Raw genomic sequence first — 25,325 nt, forward strand, 5'->3', positions numbered from 1 at the left:
AGAGCAACGTGGTGTACAGGCTCCGTACAACTTTTGTCTCTCAGCCATCAAACAGAAAAATAAAGAGAAGTCGTAAGAGGAAGCCAGACCTGGCAATCAGAAGGAACGGAATGAACTCGGCCAGGCCTTCCAGAGATCCCTCTCGCTGCCAGAGTTCACCTACCCTGGCTGACCCTGCAGACCCCGCGCAGGTGAACGGCCCTCGAGGCCAGCCGTTTGCTAGCAGCAGGGAGCGGAGGCCTCTCCACACGCTCCACGCAGACCTTCAGGTTCCAGCCACTATCTGCCAACAACAAACTATTTAAACAGCTTTCAAGATCTGAACATGGCTCTGTTCCTAGAAACTCGTCTGGCTTGATACAGTATTTTAAGCCAAAAGACATCTTGACTCTGCTGAGTGGAACTAAATCATCTGTACAGGCACCACTACGATGATCCTTTAGCCACGTCCTCATTCCTATGGTTACCTTCGTCCGCTAGCGTCCAGCAAGCTCTAACACAAGTTACGGCTGCGTACGGAAAATAGCACACACACCTGAAACAGCGAGAGTCCCCACTGGAATATCTCCAGAAATAATCCCCACTGGAATATCTCCAGAAATAATCCTGCCAGTGCGATGCAGGTAAGTAAGCGGGCTGCCCTGCAAACAAGCGCGTTCACCTGAAAGGGGAGCGGCGGAACTAGAGTTGGCTTTCAACAAAACCCAAACAAAAGCATCATTTGGAGGAAATGCTTGGTCAAGTCTTTAGAAAACTTTCCATTAAAAAATTTTGCTCTAAAATAACAAACTGGAAAAAAAACTCAAAAAAGAGAACAGAATCATTTCTATTAAAATTTTTCATTTCTTTTACTATGAGGGAGGAAGGCAAAGCCTCAGTACCTTTCAGGGGCAAATCATGTCTGACTTTCAGTGGACCAGGCACTGATTTGCAAAAATAGGTACTTTCTCTTTTTTAAAAAAGTGGAATTGTCCTTTAGGAGAAAATGTTCAAACTTTGCAGAGTTTTTCTGCCTGTAAATTGCTACATTTTAAAGCAAGAAAAAAGTCAAGTCCCCAGACAATACATTTTTTTGCTGTTTCAGGTTTTACACACTGGAGATGCAATCACAGCTCCTCCTAGACTTTGAAGTCCTCCTCCACTTGCGAAGCAGGCAGAGGCAGCCCCACGGCGGCTCCACTTGCAGGTTACCACGCCAAAGAGCAGCACAGGCTGGGAAAGCCGGGTGTTCCCACAGGATTCAGCATCTAGAGTGAGTAGAGTGTGCAGTGCAGAGCCACAGTGCACTCCTTGCACGTGTAGCGCTCCTACGCCTGCCTGCCTGGCACAGGTGTAATTCCAACTGCTGTAACAGAAACCCATGGCCAGGACTGCAGCATAAAATACTATCTATTACAAAAGCCTGGCCATTGTTATTCAACAACTCAAAGCAAGAGAGCCTGCACTTGAGCAGGATTTTCTGCAGTTCCTGGTTTGAAAATGCCATATTTGACAATGTATTTTGGATGCATAAGACTATCCAGATATCCTCCTGAAGCTGAAGAATCAGACAGATTTTCCTTCGAGGACTTTATTTCTTCTTTAACCTCATATAGGATTTCTGACAAAAAAAAAAATAAATCTACACTTGTCTCCCTCCTCTGAAAAAATGCAGTTATTCTTCACTAAGCAAGACTCCTGTGGTCTGATTCCCACTGAGTTATCCTTTTCAATGAACTAGTAGATTTTCTCCTTTAAATAGACTCTTTTCATACAACCATCAAAACACCAAACACTTTAAGTTATGAACTTTTCACCACAATTAAAAATAAAAATTAGCTGAAATAAAGAGTTCAAATTTAAAGAGTTAAATCATCAGAATGATTAAAATATTTACTGCTTCTGTAGATTTAAACTTCCTTACAGGTTTTATGGTCATGTCACTGTGATGTTTTCCCTCTGTCACAACTGAATCCTTCCTCTCAAATCGTGCCCTAAAAGTCATTATGTGCTATTGGTTCTCCAACACAAACTAGGCTTTTTTCATTAAACACTCTAAATTTGTAGGGTTTATAGTCCCTTTAATATGGCTTTTTTAATAAAGACAAAAGTTTGTGTTGGAGCAGTAGCAGATAAAACAGGGGTTAGAAATGCAGCTGCACCAATATGAACTAGGGAGAAATTAAAAAAATGTGTATTTTTCAAAAATAATAATAATTACACTTAACTCACCACCAAGACAGTGCTATAAATTATAGTTTAGCTGTCCTTATTGATCCAACATAAACATTAGGAGCAAGCCATGCTATGCAGGGGAGGGAAAAAGAAATTATTGTGGCATGTTTTAGATCCCCTGAGTCATCTTTCCCGGCACAGGGCAGAGTGAGTCAAAGCTGCTGTGTAGGAAGTAAAGAGATGGAGATGGGCTGAGCTGGCTCATCATTGACTGTGTCTTGTCAATGGCAGTTGGAAAAGGGATGCATCAAAGCTAATACATCATAAGTCGTTGGGGTCACGTTGTAGGAGAAGTCATGCTGTTTGCAGAATATGCCTTCAGCCACATGCTGAAGGTACCAAACTCTTTTTTCTGCCCAAATGCATGGTATAAAACGCCAAAGTTGTACTGCTGACACTTCCTTTGAGGCAACTTCACAACGCCTAACAAGACTTCAATTAAAAGCATAGTATATACTGAACGTTCATAATTTGAGATAAAGCGGTATAGCTCTGCAAGTCTTCACTATCTCCACAACACATAAAACCAGGACTGAGGCATGACTACATTAGAAACAAACATTATTAGATCAATTGGGAATCAGATATGAACCCACCTGCATCTGCACTGACTTGCGCTGAGCTTTAAAAATAGGTAACATCAATTGTGGATCAAAGCTGCTATCTAAAGGAACTACAGAGAGCATGCCAGCATGCGAAGCACCCATGGAAATGTCTGTTTCTGGGCATAGCAAAAAGGAACTTCACACACTTGCAACACTCCTTGAGCCCCCTCAAAAATAAACCAACACTGACTTCTAATACTTCCTTTGGCACATCTTTGGAAGGGTCTTTATTGTTACAAAATAGGCATTTTGCCTTTGCGCAGTGAGGCGAGGCAGAGAACCCCGACTGCTGGCTCTCCATCCAGAAGGGAGACACCGCACAGAACACGATGTACAGAGCACGCACAGCCTGTTGGTAACGGAGTCATCACTGTACTCTTCTGTCAGTAACTCATGCCAAGTGATAGAATGGCCTCAGAATAACAAAGGTAGCTCGTCCACAGTACGTGGACTCATTTCTCTATGCGTAAACTCTCTATGGTCTTGGAAGTTTTGAGGAAAACAATTTTTAAAATGTTAATTTAAAAAATAAGACATGAAATAAACTTCTCTGAATCCAGAGACATGTTTGAAGAATAAATTATTTACCTCATAAATAATCACACCTCTCCACTGAGGTGGGCCCAGCTCTTCTTTACAGAAAGACAAACAAAATAAATAACTGCTACACAAAACATGTTTCTAGAGAAAGGTTATAACCTCCAACTGACTGAGATTTTATCCTCCAAGGTCTAGGACTCAGAATTGCTGCTGCTTTGTGTTCCAGGACAATCAGTTCGACACGCAGCTGGGGAAGCCCATAGCACAGATACCCCTCCCACAGTCGCTATCCCAACTGTCAAACATACGATTAGAAAATGCAAATTAGACAGCCAGAGAGTCCTGAAACTAATGCATAAGGACCACGAGTCACATGCTAAACTGTCATAAAAAAACCAACTCTGTTTACTGCAAGGGAGCCATACTGAGTCTTTGTCATCAAAAGCAAATACATAAAAAGATAGTTAACAGTGTAGTAGTGGAAATGCTGTTGCAAGACTATACAGAGCCAATAGTATACCAGTCAAAGTAGGACTTGCATGCTTTCATTCCTGTAAAATATAGGAAATACTGGTGTGAGATTACCTACACGTCCACCCATGAACAAATTCAGCAGCCAAACAGAGCAAAATGAGCACAGTCAAAGCCTGATGGCTTCCACAGGGTAAAAATTGCATTTGCTTTTGTAAAAACACAATCTTTAAAATAAACCAGTATCTTCTCTTACCTTCTGCAAAAGGTTCCCATTCATAAAATCGGCCCATAAATGGCTTGTTATTGTATGATGCACATTGCACCTCTCTAATATTTCTGCTGCTTTCAGGACACATCTGTTTAAATAAAAAAAACAGTCACATTATAATGAACAGCAATGTTACTATTGCTTTCTTATTAGAAATGAAGGCATTGCCAAATTCTAATCCAGATGAACAATATTAACATCAGGAGACTCCTTTTCTTTGAAACGGGTAACAAACAGTGTGTGCTTTTAAGCAACAGTATCAGAAGTGCCTGTAGAAAAAAAAATAAATTTGTGGAGTTCATGGAGGAACAGTTCTACAAAAAAAGCAAATTTTGTATTGAGCTGTCATTTTCCTCAGCAAAAAGACAACACTTCAAGATAAAATCAATAAACTAGATCTGAATCATTTTCTTTCCACAATAGCTTCACATATTTCGTTACTAGCTTTCTGGGCTCAGATTCAACACAGTTGAAACACTTACCATAGGTGCTTCCTTAACTTATTAGAAGCTGGCCCCACCAGCTTCTTATTCTCATCCTATGCTTCAGTACCCTACTACCACTTTTTCTTTTTTATTTCTACATACTGCTATTACAGCCATTGCATTACTTTGTATTCTAACTTGTGCCTTCAAATGGTAGCTTCAGAGTTTGTGAAGCTAAATACTGGGAAGAGGTTCTTATATTCAAACAGGCACGTACGTGCGCGCACACACACACACATATTGAGGCAGGGCAAGTTTTACAGATAGAAGTAACATCTTTTATTAGGTCACCTGCAATGTAAGCCTTTGGCAGACAAGCCTTGTCTAGATCTGAAGCAGATTCCAAAAGTAAATACAAGTTAAATACTTAATTACTTTGTTCTGCCTGTATCCTCACACTACAGCAGTTACAGCAAGAGACTACTCTGTGTGTGGGCACACACAAAGGGGAGAAAGATTTCTAGGGTGGGGTAGTAATTAGTACAATTCTATGCTTGAAGAAAACAGACAAGCTTTGGTCACACATGTGTTTTTTCAGGTAGCCTTCAGATGATCAAAATGGCTATTAAAAACACTATTTAAGAATAGTAAAAAACCCACGAAGAACTGGACTAGACCAGCAGAATATTTCTTTCTATAGGAGATAGAGTTCAAGGGGAAACTAGAGAAAATATTATATGAAAGCAACATGGTTAAATAACCATGTTTTTGAAGAGAACAGCAGGAGCACCAGCAAGAAGAGCTCTTGTTGGTACTGCAAGTCAGTTCTTTCATATTTGTACAAGGGGAAAGACTGGTTGTCTTTGCAGGGAAAGCCAGCAGAGCAGAGGTCCCAGAGGAGTTCTCAGTTTGTATCCACCATCTATATATGAAGATGTTTGTGACTGGATCAGTGAGACATGGAAGTCAAGAGTTTTCAAGTGGGCTATAAACTGTACCAAGACATGCCTGGAGGAAGTTTCACAGACCACTTTATCTTCTATTTGAATCACGGTAACAAATCTTCTAGAATAAACACTGTTTCTGGCCAAATGGCCATCTGTGCTTTGTTCGCCCGCCCTTCTGAGATCTCCAAGTACATGCAAATATTGTTTTCCCCAGCAAACCCTCTAATAAAAAACACAAACAAAAAAGCTTCCCTGAAAACAGGACCATGAGCCACCAAGCTATGTTGAAGGGTGGGACCAAAAGTCTTTTCAGTGTCAGATGTAGAAAGCAAAGCTGCATCCCCCCGGCTGAAATACACATCCTTACATGTGTGACACAGCAATGCAGCAAGGGTCATTCAGCCACAACCACCAACCGACCATGGCAAGGAAGCTTACGTTTTTCATGGAAACCAATTGTAGCACCTATCCTAAGGGTGAAGGGACAGAACCTGAGCTGGCATAACCTAAGGTCACTACATTAAATTTCAGCAGAACAACATCAGTTTGCACCATCAAAGAACCCGGCCTGAAGGGTTTCTTTTTGGAATGCTTTTCCTTTTTTTTTTGGCACACGTTTTCTGACAGTCTACTGTGAAGTTTTGTTGTTTCTTGTTTTTCCTTTTCTGAGCCTTGAGCTCGTGCTCTGTGTACCAGTATTTCTGGCTCAAACCATTTCCTGTACACCCCGTTCATACCAACTGCAAACAATGTATGAATAAAAAGCTCAAAATATTCATTGCTGTTGCCAAAAAACAGTGACACCCAGCCCTTCTAAGATCATTTTTATATAGCTACAATTTCTGTTTTTAAACTTACTGAAAGTTGCCCACAGGACAGAGGCCCCATTGCTTTAAAGCAGGACAAAGGACTGACAAACACACTAAACACTGTGCGGAGCAAGCCAAAAATCAGAAGAAAAGGCTAACTCAGTAATGTTCCTGCTGCTTTAAACGTCCCAACTCAGTCGTCCTTCCTCCATTTCTTTCATCGAAGTAATTACAAAATAAAATTTAGAGCAAAAATTTGAGAGAGTGAGCTGGTCTGCAAAAACTCTCTGCTTTATTCTTTATATAGATTATACTCATTTTTTTTTAAATGTCTTTTTAAAATATTTTTTAAAGAGTTAACTACAAGGTGCAGCTAGTCAAACTTAAGACTGCTTATGAATCGCCAAGGCTTAAAGGACTTGTACTATACATACATACTAGTTAACATTTATACATCATTCCCTGACACTGTCTAAATCCTTAACGTACAGCTGAACAAAACAACAGTTTTACACCGCTGACTGCCCAGTCCCCCTGAAAATGAAATCCGTGAGCCTTCCTCAGAAGTGCTAAGAATGCCGGGCACTTTCTCTTGGCCTTTCTGGCTTTTTAGCACATCTTTTAGGCAGAAAACGCACTGTTATCACTGAAAGGAAAAGCATGACCTTGTACAATGAAAAGTAAAACTTTAGCACAGGGCTTTCTGTAGCTCCTCATTATTTATTTATTCCCTGATAGTACAATCAATTTTTCTACTTTTACGTAATTATTATTTCTGTCACAAAAACATATAGCTTGACCATCAAAATCTTAAAAGACAGCACGGAGCATCTGTGAGGAGAGGCTCGTCTTTACAGTGTCTAACAGTCGTATGTTAACAGAGTTCATCATTTACTTTGCAGCTCACATATGGCTGGGATATACTGGAAGAAGACCGAGGACAGAGCCAGGCTTTCCCATAGCACCATCCCCTGCAGCATGTGGTCTGCATCATGCAGCAGGTCACACCTGTGCTTGGCTCACACTCGGTCCGAGTGTCTGCCCATGACAGAGTCCCTACACCCTGCCTGGCTCTCTGCCACACAAATAGCAATTTTACTTTAAAAAGCAGGCATGTTGGCATGTTTAGAGATGAAGAATGTTCCTGTGGATAAGCCAGAGCACTAGAATTTAAACAACCTGGATCTCTTTCCAAAATCTCCCAGAGGCTTTCGGAATGAACTTTGCTAAAATATTTAACCTTATAGTGTGATTCTCCCTCGGTTCCCCCTCAGTGACATTGAGGGCATTAGGATCGTGCTGCCTGGTAGGGACTTGAAATCAAGTTTTTGGAAAAGAAAATGTCGACTTTGATTCATTGTTTTGTTAATGACAGATCTGGAATTTCATTTTTTCCTCAAATTTTTTTTTTTGTTTTGTGATTACTGAGGGAGTTACCTAAAGTTTTTCATAGAGGTTTTGATACAGAAACAGGACAGCCTCTTTGGATATTCATAAAAAAAGAAGTAAAATCTCCTTGCTAAACCGGGTCTGTGGAGGCCAAATCAGCAACATTGCGTCTACTAAGATAAATCTCAGATTCATAAATCTTAGATTCCATGGTGTACAGGCAGATATAGACTATCTAGAAAACCATATTCTATGCTGGGAGAGGTTTTTTTATTATTATGCTTTCAGTTGTGCGCTATGAAATTAGAAACAGCATCCAGAATCCAGAATTCCCTATGGTTTTAGATGATGCCTATCCTACTCTCCTACTGCTTGGAAAAATCAATGCTGTAAATTAGGCACCTAGGACTTTATTCAGCTAAGTACCTTCAAAATGCTGGACATTTTCACACAAGGTAGATGCTTTCAGAGCTTCCACTGCTCCATTTTGGTGCAGCTGTTTCAATAACTATGCCATCTCAGCCAACTTTTCTTCCTGTACTTTCGGAATGTGGAATTGACAGAAGCAGCACAACACTGCATTGATGAGGCAGGCAGTGCTGAAGACAAAACATTTTAGAAGTATCCCTTTGTGTTTTGGGACCTCAGGTTGAATTTCTTGAAATGCACTGTGTCTGCAGTTGATAGAAACTTTGCATTTCTGAAAGTGTAGCTTTATTTATGCCTCAATTTCACCTGCAATATCCAGGTATGAAAGTATGCTGAGGGACAGCAACACACAGTACTTCTCTTTGTCATGTACCGTTACAGCTTTCTTAAAATGAGCTGCTAGTACAGCTAAGACTGTAAAACAAAGAAACCACCCTACTTGCTTTTTAGCTTTTGGGAAACATTCAAAAAGCACAAGTTTTTAACAAATCTTTGACGCTTTGGTTAATTAATGAAGTGTTGGCAAAACACTAGAAAATTATCAGTCTGCCAGCAGATGTGCGCTCCCACTGGATGCATGCCTGACATTAGCAAAACTGTTTCAAAGCTGCACTGAGATAATGCACTTCTGGAAATCCATAAATGGGCCAGTTTGATCCCGAAATCACCTCTAAAGGCAATTAAAACATTGACTAAGATTTTTGGCACTGTTTCAACCTTATGACCTACAGTAACTGGCAAACTCTCTTTCCAAGGCCCCATAGTTCTTCTGGATTCTCCAGGCTCAGGCATAATTCATAATTAACATTTTCTATATGTGCAATACTATATATATAAATTAAATCCAAGTAATCTAATTATACTCTAGTTTTCATTTCTCCAGTGATTCTAATCGTATTAATCCTTTGACATTCCAAAGGATAAACACATCTCCAAAGAAAAACAATTAAAATGCTTGTTTCTGAAACAGTCAGCTTCTGTTTCCTTCTTTCATTTTCAGAACATACTCTTTGAAGTGTCATGTCCTTGCAATATGCGTACCATATAAATTGCAATTCCTTACACAATAATCCACCATGTCTGCAGTGAATTTCTGATCTGAAATGCTGATGTCTTGTTCCTCCTGAAACCTATGGAAGGTTCGTGACCATATCTGAAAGCAGAAGCTGGGGTCCTTCAAATTTTAATTCTTCTGCCAAGTTATTTCTCTGCATTGCCAAGCACTGTGTATGCCTATATCAGTGTTACTTAGAATCAAGGCAACCTACTTCTGTCTAGCTGACCACACACTGAAAGACAGCAACAGGTCCTTTTAAACTACTGGAGACTCTTTTATTCCCCCAACAGTTCTAATTTTTTTTAATGGTAACAGAACATGAAGATAATTGTCTGTCAACTAAAAAAAAGAAATAAGGTATATTAAACGTGTCTAGATATAGATGGCATAAAACATCAGACAGAATTTTTATAAAAATGGAATTGATGCTTCTGAATAAAAAACAAAAAAAAACTTTAAAATGCAAAATTTTAAAAATTACGTGAAGCACAGCTTTGCAGTAAAATGAGTGCTAGTCAGCTCCAGTTTCAGCCCATGACCACAGACAGTACACTATAAATGCCTGGCTTGACATGGAATGAAAATTAACGTCTGTAAATGCAGTGGTATCTGGACAAGTTTATGAGGAATGAGCACCTGTATTGCCGTAATCTCGGCACTGCCTCAAGCAATGAATTTACACCTATGTGTCTGTTGCAACGGAGATTAAGCTTAGTTATGTCAGTCGTCATAAACTAGTACCTTTCTGTGCTAACCAGAGAGAGAGATTCAGAAGTGACCTACAATCTAAGGGAGCAAGTAATAGAGGGTCGCAGCATCTCTCTTGCCCTCGCTGCTTTCAAGGGGCTGCCTGCCATAGATGGAAAAGACCTTCGACATATGCACAATACCAAATCATTATATTTCTGCCCAAATCCCATTCAGCTGGCAACGAGGTTGCATTTGGAACAAGGCAGATGGTCCGTGGCAGAGCTGCACACCGAGATGCCTGCCTTCTTCCCCAAGGTACATGCTGGCTCCCACTGTCATGGGTGAGGGAGCTGCTACCATCTCAGCCTGGAACTTAAGAACCTGTTTTTTCCCTTAATGATTTCAGCTTTGGATCAAGTCCTCTGAATTTAACTAGAAAAGTCTCTGGAGTGTTATCCAAACCTAATCTTTATTAACTTTACCATGTATCAGACAAATATGGCATTAATGCATAATGTGGCAAGTGCATCTATTACTGCTTTATCTTTTTTCTCTTCCATAGCACTTTACAGCTTAAAACACAGTATGCCTAATAATGGGGAAGAAAGATCAACCAAACAGATGGAAAAAGAAGTATTTCTGCTTAACTTTACAGGTTTGTGGGGTTTTTTTTAATTCTCATTGACAGATTCGTTTGATTAGACTGAAATAGCTTACTTCATTTAAGAGTTTCAACAACTTGTAAAAGATTCAAATCCAGCTTTGGTTTTAAATAAAATGTCAGCCACTCATCTATCCCGCACAATCTAATGATCTACATTGATCTAATGTGCATGACTGGAAATGTTTGGCACTATAAGCTTAGGAGGGGCTCACAAAACAGCTATAGTAGGAAAATTAACAGTACAGTTTCTCGATAGTACCAGAAATGTGTCGATTCTGTTTATTCTAAAACTTTAAGAATGCTATTAAAAAAAAATCCAAACAAACAAACAAAATAAACCAACCGACAAAAAAAAAAAATCTGAGCAACAATAATTGGTTTCTAAGTTTAACAATTAGAAAAGGCGAAGACAAATACTGAAAACAGACCATGCTGGAACAGAGTGTCATCTGGTGTAAAGCGATATGCAAGTATGCTGTGGAAGTCAGAGGTATGTCAATTCACACCTGCCAATGATCTAGCCAGTTGACTGTTGATAGTCTTTTTTTGATCCAGCAAAAGACCAGATGACTATCAACTCATTCCAAAGCTTTTTTTTTTTTTTTCCCCGCAATTTAGTTACTATTTTACTGTCCCAAGTTTCTTTTAGTGCCAGCTTCCTCAGCAAAGAAGTACTTTAGTATCGAGACTGGAGTGCGCATAGAATATTCTTTACACGATCCCAATCAAGCATCAAAAGCTTGGCATTTGCAACAGAAATCATAACTACTTTGTACAACGGCTGTTCTCAGTCTCAGCAGTGGTATCATTTTTCCATATAAATACGCCGCATAAAAAAATCCACCAAATATAAGAATCCCTCCATTCAAATATCTATTTATAGAAACACTACATAATGCTTAAGGTGCTTAAACTGCGCACTATTGCCTCATTTAATGGGAAATCAATGAAAAGTTATTTCCATTTGACACAATCTGGCTCAAAGTCTGAAGAATGCCTTAACATGGAAGAATTCAGCCTTGCCGCAAATTCAGTGTCTCGTCTGTCTACACTGTTCAAATACATCTGAAAAATAGAGCATGTTTTAATAATTCTCCTCAGAAAATACGAGGTTTCTGTACTAGGATAGTTGCTTTAATATAACAGTAGTAGTATTCTTTATACTAGAAAAATCAGTCACTCCAAAACCCTTTTTGAAAGGCACCACCAATATCAGCTTCGAAAGACCCTGAGACAACTTCATACTTGATGCAACTCTAGTGAAAACAACAGACTTAAAGCAAAGATGATATAACTTAGTCCTCGTAGTTCGTGTAAAATTATGCCGCTGAGAAAACATCTACTCTAGGGTTTCCAGCAGTATTTTATTTAATTTTTTCAAAAAGATTGTTCTTGAAGCAGTCTATTCTTTTTGGGAGGCAGTCTTTTACGTCATGTAGGTTTCACTACTTTACTCTTTTATTCTACCAGCTTCATCAGTACATGGGAATAATCCTCTATCAGTTTTCTATATGAAAGCCTAATCAATTTAAATGGAAATTCAATTGCATACATTCCATTGAAATGACTGGCCTTTGTGTGGGAGGAGGGACTACCTGAATGGTTCCAGCAGAAGGACTGAAAGTTTAGGGAAGTTTGTGATTTGTATCACCATGATATTCCTCTTTTTAATTAAAAATTCTTCTTATGGAAAAAAAAAAAAAAATCACAATATTCTTAGAGCAGAATCTCTATTCTAAGTGACAACCAGGCAACAGAAATGTTTATGCAGTGTTATATGAGGCAGAAACGTACAGGCACGAATGTACAGATGTTACTACATCTAGGGTGAATTCTGGTAAGTCCATTGAGAATGTGCATTTTGTTCTTTTTTTTTGTTAAAAAGAAGACTTACAATGTTGAACAATTTGTTTTCCACAAAAAAGTGAACACTCATAGAGCACCATAAATGTAGCTTAAAAATGGCTGTGAGTTTGCAGGAGCCAAGTGTAACAGAAATTACAGCATTATTCGTATTTTAGAGTTCTTGTTTCCATCAAAAAATCAGTTTCTGATACAACACACTCTTATACGGTTTCTGCAATACATTCTTTCTTCCTAGGTCATACTACTGGAAAGAAAAAAATAAAAGGCACCTTAAACTAACTAGCAGATACGTTCACCATATTTTACAATGCTTTGGTTTAGCTACAGCTGGTAGCACTGCTCATTTATTTATGCGTTCATCAAACTTTAACTGTTCAGACTAAAATTTTCCACTCCTGGTATCTTAGTCTCATTTTTTTGACTGAAGTATTTTATCCAAGAACGAGTCTGAAGGAAAACAAGAGGGGAGAAGCGTTTTATTTTTTTCCCATGCTTAAAATATTCTGATAATTTTTTTTTTTCAAAATATAAGTACGTGTTTTAATTTAATGAGCGAAATGAAGTCAGCCAGAAAAGTGGGTTTTTGTCAAGAATGCATCCTCTCTGCCTTTTATATAGAAATCTACCCAAATATAGCCTGGCCACAAGCTTTTGAAAAAAATACTGATAATCATACTTTATACACGTTCAGTCGAAACTTGTTAAAGATTTGCAGCGAAACTACTGAACAATGTGTTTACAAGAAGTGTGTTCCACATGTGAGGCTAAAAGAGGCTGAGAAGTTTTCCATTAATTATTGCTACATGCTCCTGAGGGGCAGGCACTGGAAATGAACACAAGACATCTCTCTCTTCTGCTATTAATAATCCCTTCAGCCTGTTGCAGGCAGCATGGACAAAGCGAGGAAGCGGCATGATAGAAAATGCCTGTACCTAAAATGCATGAAATACTTTGGAAAAACTAGGATAAAACTTGAGACTGGGATTCGAGAGATGAGACTGGATGAGCAAGTCAGCTGAAGAAGGTACTGAGAAGAAGAAAGTAAAACTCAATAAAACTGGAGAGAACCTAAATAGAAGGAGGAGAGGTTGGAGGAAGAAGAGATGGAAGATATCAGACGATACTAAAAAAGTGAAAAGTGTGACTGAGCAAGAATACACAGTGGGACAGCTCCTGCTTCCTGCTAGAGGGAAGAAGCAGAGTCAGGCTGTATTTAGAGGAATGGCAGAAATACCTGTGGTGAGAAAAACCCACGAACACCACGGCAAAGCATCTTCATTGCTCTGTAGTACTAGTAGAAGGTAAATTCCTTCTATCATTGGCTCAGCTGCAACGGTCTGATGAGTCTTGTGAATAGTGATGTATCACATAGCATTCAGGTTTTGAAGGGTTCGGTTTTTTTTGCTTTAAAACTATAAAGTTACATACCGTAAGCCACAGGACATCAAAAGAATGTTTAACTTCAATTTAGAAGAGATTGCTGGAGCAATTACTATATAATTTGGCTCTTTGTGCCTGTGAGGTCCATTCTCAACAATATGATTACAAACTATTTTTTCCATATGATCCACGAGTCATTCAGTGTGCAGAATGGAGTTACTCCAGGGATGAATCTGGAACGCTTAGTTAGAAGAGTTATTTACATAATCTCTCATTCACTGTAGAAGCTAGTAGGTACACAATGGACATACAGAATAAAGAACATGAAAGATGGTTTGCTGTTTCTAGAACTAGCTACTCTACCAGGTTTTTTTGAAAAAATATCACCTATGGTGCAATTTACTTAATCCAATCCTTTCTCAGTTGTGAACTACGCACTTTCTTTTTTTGGGCATCTGACTGAGAACATCTGGATCCAACTCACAGACAAGCTGCTGAATCATAATTACATTTTTTGCCAATCCAAATTTTGCTTTGATTATTGTCAAGTAATAAATATGATGCTGAACATAGGAAAAAAAAATCCAATCCCAATTACTTAACATGGGGCATTAAACTATTGAATATTTTTTTTAAAGCTCATTCTTCCATATCTCAGCTCCCCTTCTTACAATAGAGATTAGATCCTGCTATCACACAGCAGCTTGGGGAATGGTAAATCAAACACTGCAGTAATAGAATCAATGAATAGTCCTTAGAGAAGCCATTTTTTCTCGTCTTCAGCAAGGAGCATTTTGGAGGCAGGGAGCCAAAGGCTGAATAATAAAGAGAATAACATTGAGTAGTGTCTCCTCTATGAGTAGAGTCTCATCTATGCAGGAACCCTGGAGTAAAACAATATATTACCAGGCAATTAAATAATTTTCCTAAAACACAAGAGCTACCATAGGATTGTTCACAAAACTCCAGTTCTGAAAGCTCTAAACCTTTGCAGGTTTGACTTTGTCGCATTAAGAGAGTCCTTTTAATGGCACTTTGCTGCTCAAAGTAAAACTACACATCATCACAAAAAATTGTCATGGAAAAGTGACCCAAACTAAGGTCTCAAAACAGCCGTCAAAGTTAATTAGCATGCTTGCTATCTTTATCAAATGATAATGCAAACAGAAATGCAGAAAAAGAACACAGTGAATTGCTTGGCTGAGAAGTTACTGAATGTTGAAGCCAAAAACCAAGGACGGTTTGCAGAAAGAGGCAGGGGATGTTTCCCTGGCTTCTTCCCTCTACCGATCACCCCTTGCCCCTCTAACACTGCAGTAATAGATATAAAAAATGTAGTTGTGGAAAAGCCAATCCTGTAAGTCAAGAATTTGAAGATGAGGAGCCTTACCAACCTACCACTAGAAAGAAACTGTTTTATTAATTACACTTTTATGTCTCTACACGTGCAATATGCTGCCTGCAAAGGCGTTTTTTCTGGACAAACACACAGCACACTTGATGAAGTACTAGCAAAGATGAGACAGACTATCACAGCCTGACTTGTCTTGGTTTGTTTGTTGATTTTTTTTTTTATAATATCACCACTGCTTTAATTATTTCTGGCTTTTGCATTGTTCTGCATGGATCATATGCAAAAGCCTTATTTAACTGTTCTGGGCACCATAGGACATATAGTGCCAACTTCCATTTTCACCACTTCTGAGGAAGAGGTTTGGACTACCGTCCTTCAACAGAACTATTCTGTGATTAGGCAAAGGAACGCATGCTTGCTTGAGGTAATCTTACATTTGTGTTTCCTAAATTTCTACATGAGTTTTGGCCATTTCCTGATTTTAAGCCCTGCTTAAAAATCTGAAATTAAAATATCCACAAAACTGAAAACTCTAGCAATAGCATTGCTAACAGACCACTTCTTCAGCACCCTTAGCTTAGCTTGTGGCAGCTTCTCCTGCACCTCCTTCTTCCTCCACTCACCTCAGTCAATACAAGAGAGGACTGGGATTGTACTGGTGGCTACATTCACCGCAAGTTCCTGTATTTATGTAATTTATTTTCTTTTCCTGCTATCTGGCTTGAAAATGTGCCCTAAACTTGTTCGTTGTTATCAGCAGTAATGAACTAATCTCCTAAAAATACCAGGAAAAAATTACTCCTTTCACACACCAAAGCAGATGCTAACATCTGACCATAGGTGTTTTCTATACCTGTAATTAATGGGAATAGTTAACAAATGTTCATAAAAGCAACATTTAAAAAAATTATTTGTAAATTAATTTGAGAGATTTCCCCGACCAAAGTTTCTAGACATCTGCAGCTTCCTCTGCTTTGAAAACCTGGATGCAATTAAACATATGAATAAAAAGCAAATTTCTTGTTCAAATTACAAGTGTTGAATAATTAGACACTGGAATTTCAGACAAAGACTTTTGTCAACATGAATTGATAAAAACAAAGAAAGATAAGCTGGAATGCCTTAAAGTATCTCCCATAACACTTGTCCATATTGATAAATGACAAATACTCAAATTTACAGTACTCTATTAAACAAATCTACAAATATGTCAAGAATGCAACCATCTGGTTGCAGATCTAAAGTCACAGTTTTCATTGATTAGGTTCTTCTTCAGAACTTGGCACAGAGGTTATGTCTGAAAAATAACCAGACGATGCACCTAAATCACCCTGAAGTCATGTTTTATTGCAGAACACAAAAACCCACTTCATTTTGATAAGCATCCAAATGAAGTTTCCAAATAACTCCACAATATTTTAAGTGCTAATGCCAATATTCAGAACTGGATCTTTTCCCTCTTTCCTCTCGTCTGTAACACATGCATTCCATTTACTCTAAGAATTAGAAAGGCAACTTCTCAGACAATTCCAATTGCTCCATGAAACATACCATTCATAGTTCACTGGGAAGTTCAGAAACAAATGCTTTAGCCAACTGACATGCATTTTGGTTTTGATTTTGAGGCACTTAGATGAATTATTAACATTTTTATATCACATTATTGCTACACATAAATGAGGGTCTGAATCTTCAGCTGTTCTTAGACACAAACTCACTCAACGTCAACCAGCATGTAGACTTCTCCGACTTCACTACGCAACTCATTTAACAGGCTCAGAACTTCAAAATAAATCCCACAGAAAAAACGTGCAGCTCAATGCTTCCTGCAGTATCATAAAATACTGAAGTACTACTGTTAACTATACTTTTTGAAGTGCTTTTGTACATTAAAAGTCAAGAAAATATATATTGGGAAGTTGACAGAACCTCTGGAAAAATCAGCTCCCAGACTACTCAAGCTAAACCCCAAACATACTAATGTCACTAACCGTATATGAATTGGCTAACTCTCATGCTAAAATACGGAAACTGTCTACCACGTATAAACACCAAAAACAGACAAGAGAATTCCCTAACATATTTAGGAGCAACAGTATGAAATACAAGAAAAAATTTGAAAACTTACGTTGAACATTGCAAGAAGCACTGGGACATTTTTACAAGAGCAGGGACTTTTACATGGAGAGAACTTTAACCATGGTACATTATCCTGAGTTATATTCATAATGGTTTGAGATACTTCGTATTTAATGTGAAGTTATGTATGGCCACTGCTTCAAAAGCAATACTATTGTCCATGAAGCAAACATAACCGCAGTCATCATAGCACTCGCTACAGATTTTCCAAATCCATGGTGTGAATCCTACTTCTTCTTTCATAACATTTGAGTGGAAAACATGAGTGAAAAGGGTTGGTGCCACTGATTAAAAATCAGAACTCAAACTAGAAGCATGTTACAAAACAACTCGGAAAAAAAAAAATGTTCTGCACGACACAAGGCAGAGTTAAGATGGTTTCATTGACCAATTATGGCAATGTTGGCACTTCTTGCCTTAAAAATATATAATTACTCTATGTGTAAACTGAACTTTTGAGTTTCTTACTGTGTCTGTTTGATAATGTCCTTGCGCATTTTGTAGGTTTTTATCACTGACACATACTCTTAACCCTTATTTTCAAGTGGAATATTTCTGTTTTATTGCCTTAAGGTGTTTATTCCATCCTAGGCTCTACTATATTTTATTTATATCTTACTAAATTGTCTTTGGAGAAAGATAAAAATCTCATCATTTCTGCCTGATGCAGAGTGTCATCGTAAGAACATTACAGATCCCACAGGTCACTTCTCCCTGCGATGGAGAACATAGGCTATGACTGTAGCCATGTATACATTACCAAATTTTTACCTGTACCAATCTCATCAGGGATTTTTTACAGTTCTTGGCACAATAGGGCATTAGAGCATGACTGCTGGACTCCTAGATGCTAAATTAGTTTAAAATAACTTAGATTTATTGATCAAAGTAAATAACTGAATTTTCAATTAAAAACCATAAGCTTCTAGACATCAACATTTTCTGAATTGAGTGATATTGGTCTTATTATGTACATTTTACTAGATGAATAGGTAATTAATTTGTAATAACTAATTTGTGTAAAACAGCTAACTTTGCATTCTGTTACAGCCACAAGTACAGAGCACACTTGTGGAAGAAAACTATTAGAGAAAGCTTCTAGAGTTACCTCGATATATTCTTCTAATCATTTAGGGCAGACATTTTCCCATAATTATGTAAGTTCTAATAAGAACATCACGTATTTTCTAATACAGTGTTGTCAGTTATCGAAGGGGATGTCATAAAGCCACAGCACAGAGATGCAGAGGAAACAACTGTGGTCCAAAAGCTTTATCAAACATGTCTCTATATGACTGTTTTGTATACAAGGGACAATTCATCAAACTACACAGGACATTTTACCAGCAGTACCTCTGTGCCAGTGCCTGGTAAGTTAAGCCCATATCAGCAGCAAGGCATTCTGAATTAATATTTGTAAAATTCTGCTGCAAATATCAAAACAGTCAAAGAAATAACAGTACAACCCAAAGTAATGTAAGCTTTTAATAACTTTCCTATACACCCACGGAATGTCAGACTACCAAATGTACATACAATCCCACAGTGTTTGCAGGGAAAATTCCCCACATAAAGTCAAGGTGAAACTTCCTCAGGAAAAGATATGTCATCATAACCCCACTTTGCCACTTATGTCAAACACCTACTCTATACAAACCTCAAAATGAGAATAAATAAACCATACAGTAGCTCTTTGGGAATAACAAGGGGCTTTTCAGGATTTTTTTAAAAAAGTTCTCTTAAAAACACATAGTCTTCTATTTGTCTTTGTCTCAGTATCTGAGCATCCTAACTACATTAAAGAACGTACACATTCTTGCAGCACCCCATACCATTTCTGAAAAGACCTGTCTGGGAATTACATTTTCTGTTCCATACAAAATTAAACATTTCCACTTCTACCTTTGTTAAAACTTGAAGTGTTAGAAACATTTCATTTTCTATACAGTGGAAAACTTCCAAAAACACTTGGGCAGAATGCCAGCAAGCTGGTGAAATGGCCCAAGGTTCCCAGGCGCCAAGGGAGCCTGCCAATGCCTACCTATGTGCTTAGGGGACAGAAAAGCACATCAGTTTTTAACAGACTTAACACATTCCCGCAGAACATTTCAATTCCATTTAATTAGGGCTCTGCATCCAAAAAAGCCTTTCAGCGGAAAACTATTAACTCACACCAGTCAAAATTAGTATCATCATCATTAATATTAGTTTAGGAAATTAAATATATTAATTTATCACATCATGATAGAACTGAGGATTGGCCCTGAGCCTTTTACCTCACCTCATCTCTTCAACCATAAAACCTCTTTCCATTTCCAAAATTGTCTTTTCAGATATTCTGCATTCCCTGCTAAGGTGCTATTCTCAAGTGCTCTGCACACAGGAGCACAGATCCAAGTAGAGAACTCTTATTCAGAACCAGAAGCTGGATTTTCCATAGCTGTGCTACCAGAATAATAGTTATGTATAGCTGAAGAGTCAGGATAAGGAAGTAAAAGTAATCACTGTCTTTTGATCCTACCTAGATACTTCTCCAAAACACAACTGACTTCTGGCTAAGTAGCAGTCACCAAATACTGGGAAAGGCAACACAACCTAACTGCAGATGTGACATTAATCCATATGAACCAGTGGGCAAGCTAGCAACTGTGAATGAGACTGGACAAGACCAGCAAAACATCCATAAATATCTCACTGAGCTCTCAGCAGTTAGTCTTTCATACATTTTAGATTGGTTTTTGTGAATTCATATACAAGTAAAGGTATAAACTTTGTCAAAAACATACCTCAATCCATAGCTAAAGACAAGGTAGATTTTACATCCATTTTGTGCTGCTCTTCATGGTGAAACTCCACATACGAATTTCTGTTTATTTTTTCATACTCCTCACCACACTGTAACTGAATCACTGAAACAGTAACTATTTTATTTTACAAATTTTCTAAGCAGAGTATTTAAGTGGTCAAAATCACTATGTGACTTTAGTCTCAACTGTATTGGAGCAATTTGGAAACCAGGAACTGCCAAAGAGGAGAGGTAACAAGCTGGCAGGGTAAGCGGGGCCTTCTGGCCTGAACTCACCACCAAGGACAGCATAGAATGGTTTGAGTTGGAAGGGACCTTTAAAGATTACCTAGTCCATACCCTCTGCCATGGACAGAGACATCTTCAAGCAAATCAGGTTGCTCAAAGCCCTGTGCAACCTGGCCTTGAACCCTTCCAGGGATGGGGCATCCACAGCTTCTCCAGGCAATCTGTTCCAGTGTCTCACTCTCTCATCGCAAAAAATTTCTTCTTTATGCCCAATCTAAACCCTCTTTTAGTTTAAAACAACTGCCCCTTGCCCTAACATTACAGGCCTCGGTAAAAAGTCTCTCTTTCTTATAAGCCCCCTTCAAGTACTGAAAGGCTGCAATAAGGTCTCTGCATATTAAGGACAGAGACATACTACGAACTAACGTCTGTACCAATAAGGCATAATTTACTGTATGTCCTACAAAAAATAAAATAAATCAGATAAAATTGACTTTAAAAAGGGACACTCTGCATAACTAAATTTACACTGCAAAACAAGTAGGCTTGAATGTCCAGAACCCTGAGAACTTCCTTGTGTACGCTGCCCAAGCAACCCTCAGCCTGAAGCTGATTTACAAATCTATTCTCACGTATTCAGACACTCACAACAAGCTAGGGAGTTGGCAACACTTGAGGCAATTAACAGCAAAAAGTGCTCTGTAAATAAATGTTCCATCTGAGTTGCTTCCTTTGTTCTGGTGACAAACAATGCAAACAATTTTGCATTCAAATTCTACTTTACCCTCATGCCCATATAATTCTCTTTCTTTTAATGCAGGGGCAAGTAAGGAAGATTTACTCGTCACTCCTCCATTTTGGAGGAATACAGACTACATTTGAAGAATCTTATTGTATTGCAAATAGCTCATGGTTTCAGTAAGATCTGTCAGTACTGTTTGTGTGTAAAGGACAGATGTTTACTGCCTGTTTCCTGCTGAAGAAGGTGACAGGTAGCAGCATATCCAGAGGTGAATATGTCTGAAGCCTATATGAAAGGTGCTGAAGAGGCAAAGCCGCTTGTACAATAAGAAAATAGGTTTAACGACCTGCAGAAACACTTGAACAAATACAAGCACTTCCGAGGTTCTCCTTAACTAAAACCCACAAGTTTAACTTTTATGAAGCAAGCTGTCAGTCATGTAAAATGAGTTCAGCTATTAATGAAAAAACAATAAATGTACAATAATGAGGAAATGACCTAACGGACCAAGGCAGATTGACTTAATTTGTTATTAATTAACTGCCCTTAGGAGAAACTGTGGAAGGAGTGGCCAAACACCAGGATAACCATTAACAGAATACTTTGAATAAATGAGATTTTCATTTTTGGTATGCTCCAGGAAGAATTAAAAAAAGAAAAAAAAAAAAGAAAAAGATACTGTTCTCTGCACACTGGCAAGACCACTGGTACATGTCACTGCCGATAAATTAAATTTAAGCCCATGTGCAGAAGCATTTAATCAGGAAGAACAAGCAAACAAAGTGAAACACTATCGGCCTTGTTTTGCTCTCATCCTGGCCTTTATACCAAAACTGTTCTTAGCAACTTCTTTTTCATAATTATATTAATTACCACATTCTACGGAGAAAAATAACTCTGAATAGCAATTACAGCTTCTCCAATGGTAACAAAAATGTTACTAAAAAAAGAACGTTACTATGTAGAGTTCCATGCCTTGGAGGAGCTGCATCATTTACAACTTCTCTTTGTTATTAAAAGTCTCCTGTAATATAAATGATGATTTCTTTATAACTGCATTTATACATGAAACAATGGCAAAGATGTAGCAACGGCACACTCATTTTTTTCCTCCACACACCTCTTTTTTCCTCTTCATCTATTGAAGTCTTTTGTTTAAACAACAATTTCTAAAATTAACGTGAAAGTATCTTCACTCCTGTTCCCCTACTACCAAAAGAAATTTGCTGGTGGCCAGACCACTCATCATACTGACCTGCATGTCTTGCCACTGTCTAATTCACAAGGTCACAGCAGCCTTCTCTCCGGCCCACTTGTCATCCTCAGCAAACTTCCTCTACAAACCTCCCTTCTCCATACCTCGGCAATTTGGGATTGCTTCTGTTTTCCATCTCATTTCTAACCTCCCCACCTCTCACCCCTTCCTCTCTCAAAAGAGATCTTTCCTGGAAATGATTTTGTTACGTTTCTTAAGTCAGGCAGAATATTGTCCAACTTTTTGCCTTGATGTACTAAGGGATGAAATAGAGACTGGGACATTTGTGTATTGCTTGGACACCAGTGAGCAAATTCAGCACAGAAAACTTTCCAAAATAATGCCCATGAACTAAGTTCATTTCCCATTTCCTTCAAAAAACAGAAAGCACTTTTCAAAAGAGCAATTTGTACCAGAGACTATTCTCAGAGGCTCCAACTAGCCCTTTCATGTTTTACATTTCAGAAAAATACACTAAAACTTTCTTGACATTAGATCTCTTCAATCAACTCCTCTATTCTTGATCAATGAACTTTATTAATAAATAAAGCACATGTAATAACTGGTACACCAAGAGGCAAAAAGGCTCTCATCTGATTTGCTTAGGTTGTACTTTTGTTACCCTGATCATACGTTCTGTTGCTACATCTCCACTATGCAGGCTTCCGCTAAATGAAACAGGATTTCTAAAAGGCAGAAGAATCAGATGTGCACCCACCCAGAAAAATACGGCCTGTTGTGTCAACATATTGAGACCACTCTTGAACATCCTGCTTCTAATATCCAAATATGAGCTTCTTCACATTTGTGACATTAAGTTAGATTAGTAGCCCAAATAAGATGCAAATATTAGGAAGAGATACTTTAGGAAATATAAAATCACACAGGCAGAAACTGAAAATTTTAGCAGGATGAAAATTGCTTGTGGGAAGAAACAGCAAAACTTCACTAGCCTGCACATACAATGGGAGGCTGCCCCAGAGCACAGAGCTACACCCAGCCAAATACTTTTGCATGAAGTAATAACAGAGTAAGTTTTATTTAAAAATTAACACAGAACAGATTTTATCTCCAATAAACTAGGAAGCCAAAAATCAAGGCATGTAGAGCTTGAATGCTTGTAAAAGTAGCATCTGTCATAGAAAACACGCAGCATCAAGGAAAGATACTTGAGTGATCTATGCTACTGAGCACTGGATCTAAATGCTATTTAGAGCATGACTAGCACTCCCAAAAAATAGCCTTTATCTTGCGGGATTGAGAAGTAGAAAGCCTTCATAATGTGGTCTACCCCAACTCCATTTTTCTATTTCTTACATGGAAAAATATTAAACTTGTCTGTGACTCAGTTTATCCCTCTATCAAACTAGAATCGTACATACTGGTAGGTTTAGTGACTGCTTAAAATCCTAGAAGGTATGGTATTAGGTAACTATAATATTATGCATCTACTTTCTGTATTCCCCAAGACACTTAAAATAAATTCACAGAAAAAAATCATTAAATTAATAAAAAACAATGTTTGACTTAACTTCTTGACTATGTCAACATTTAGCATACTATGGAAAAACCAATAGTGTTCCAATAAATGAAACGTAGGAAAACCAGACTTACATTTGTGTTGCAGAGTTTATACTGCTTGTAGGCACCAATGCACACAATTGCTGCAGCCCTTTGAGGCTGGGGCTGACCCTGGACTGCCTGGTGGGATGCAGACCCATGATGGTTCGAGTCACTGCTGTGAAACAGGTTTTGAGATACAGGAAATGAAGACAACTGATAAACTGAGGGTCCCAGGGCTTGATGTCCAGCCTGAGGTTCACTTTCTTCTTGATAAAGATTTCCATGTTGAAGTGAAGGACTAGCTGCCTGGCTGTAAGTGTTCATGAGACTTGGACTGTGATGAAATACGTGGTTCCTTGAGGACTGGCGCTGCCTCCGAAGCTTCTGAGGCTGCTGACCAGTGTCAGTTTGTAAAGGCAAAATGTATGGCACTTTTCCATATCCATACTTCCCTGGACCAATAGGATTTCTGCTTCTGCTTCTAAAAACAGGGAGAGAGAGAAAACGGTTACTGAATTCATAAGTGAAGGACTAGTTAGATACTTAATGACTTGTTATTTGTCAAAGTTATTCACTGCAAAGCAACAGGTAACCAGAAATTTCCATTTATTTTACAGAAAATATGTACAAGCTGTAGTCTTGCTCTGTGTATTGGGAATCTCTGAAGAAGTCTACAGGTTGAAAGAAATCCTGGGCCTTCTTTGGCTCAGAGTCACATGGGAAGTCACTTAGTGTCAACTAGCAAAGGCAAATGGTTAGGTGTGGTATAAAGTCGCTGTTTGTGGGGAGGTGGTTGTTGTTCTTTTAATCCGTAGGAATCTCCTTTAAGTGGAAATTCAAAGAATCAAACCTGTATATTCCTAAAATTCATAACTGTGTTTCTGAGGAACCTGCGATACATAACAGCAGGAAATCCCTACTGTGGATTTAAGAAATTACAGAAGAAAATGTTAATTCAGTATGGCAAAGATCATTAAACATTTTGTATCCATTTAAAAGGATAAATCCTGTGGTTCTGCTTCATTTGCTACTTAAGAAATAGAATTGAAACAGAAAAAGAATAAGGAACGTCAAAATATTACTGAAAGACCTCTGGAAAAGAGGACAAACACAGGAAAACATTCTTATTATGGTACACAGTTTATTTTCTCTCATTTGTTCAGCAGATTTACTCTTTTTTAAAAAAAAAAAACATACAAAGTGTGGATTAGCAATACATTTAAGTTATGACCCCCCAACTTGCTGTCAGGATAAAAGCCTGCTTTTCACTGTGCATTACTAAAACATTACTCAAGAGCTTGACAGCCCCCAGCACTAATCACAGAAGTTTCAGATTTGCTCTCTTGGGCACAGAGCTCATCTTCCTTACTGAAGACCCTGTGTTTTGACCCATATAACACCTGTGTCAGCACTCTCAAACAGCTGGTACTCCCTGGAGGGTAGTTTTGTCCTCTCCACACTCACAGCAACATAATAGACTC

General features: G+C 38.3%; 1 protein-coding gene across 1 annotated transcript in view; it reads right to left on the reverse strand.

Annotated features, from left to right (window-relative positions):
• THSD4 (thrombospondin type 1 domain containing 4) overlaps nucleotides 1-25,325 on the reverse strand; it is a 279,442-nt gene that overhangs the window by 227,368 nt on the left and 26,749 nt on the right. Inside the window, exons 4-5 of the mRNA XM_009991440.2 lie at nucleotides 23,896-24,325; nucleotides 4,087-4,189 (exon numbers count right to left, since the gene is read on the reverse strand). Of these exons, the coding sequence (XP_009989742.2) occupies nucleotides 4,087-4,189; nucleotides 23,896-24,325 (533 nt within the window). The remainder of the gene's footprint in view (nucleotides 1-4,086; nucleotides 4,190-23,895; nucleotides 24,326-25,325) is intronic.

This window comes from Tauraco erythrolophus, chromosome 14 (genome assembly GCF_009769465.1).
Source record: "Tauraco erythrolophus isolate bTauEry1 chromosome 14, bTauEry1.pri, whole genome shotgun sequence".
In the NCBI taxonomy this organism is placed as follows: Eukaryota; Metazoa; Chordata; class Aves; order Musophagiformes; family Musophagidae; genus Tauraco; species Tauraco erythrolophus.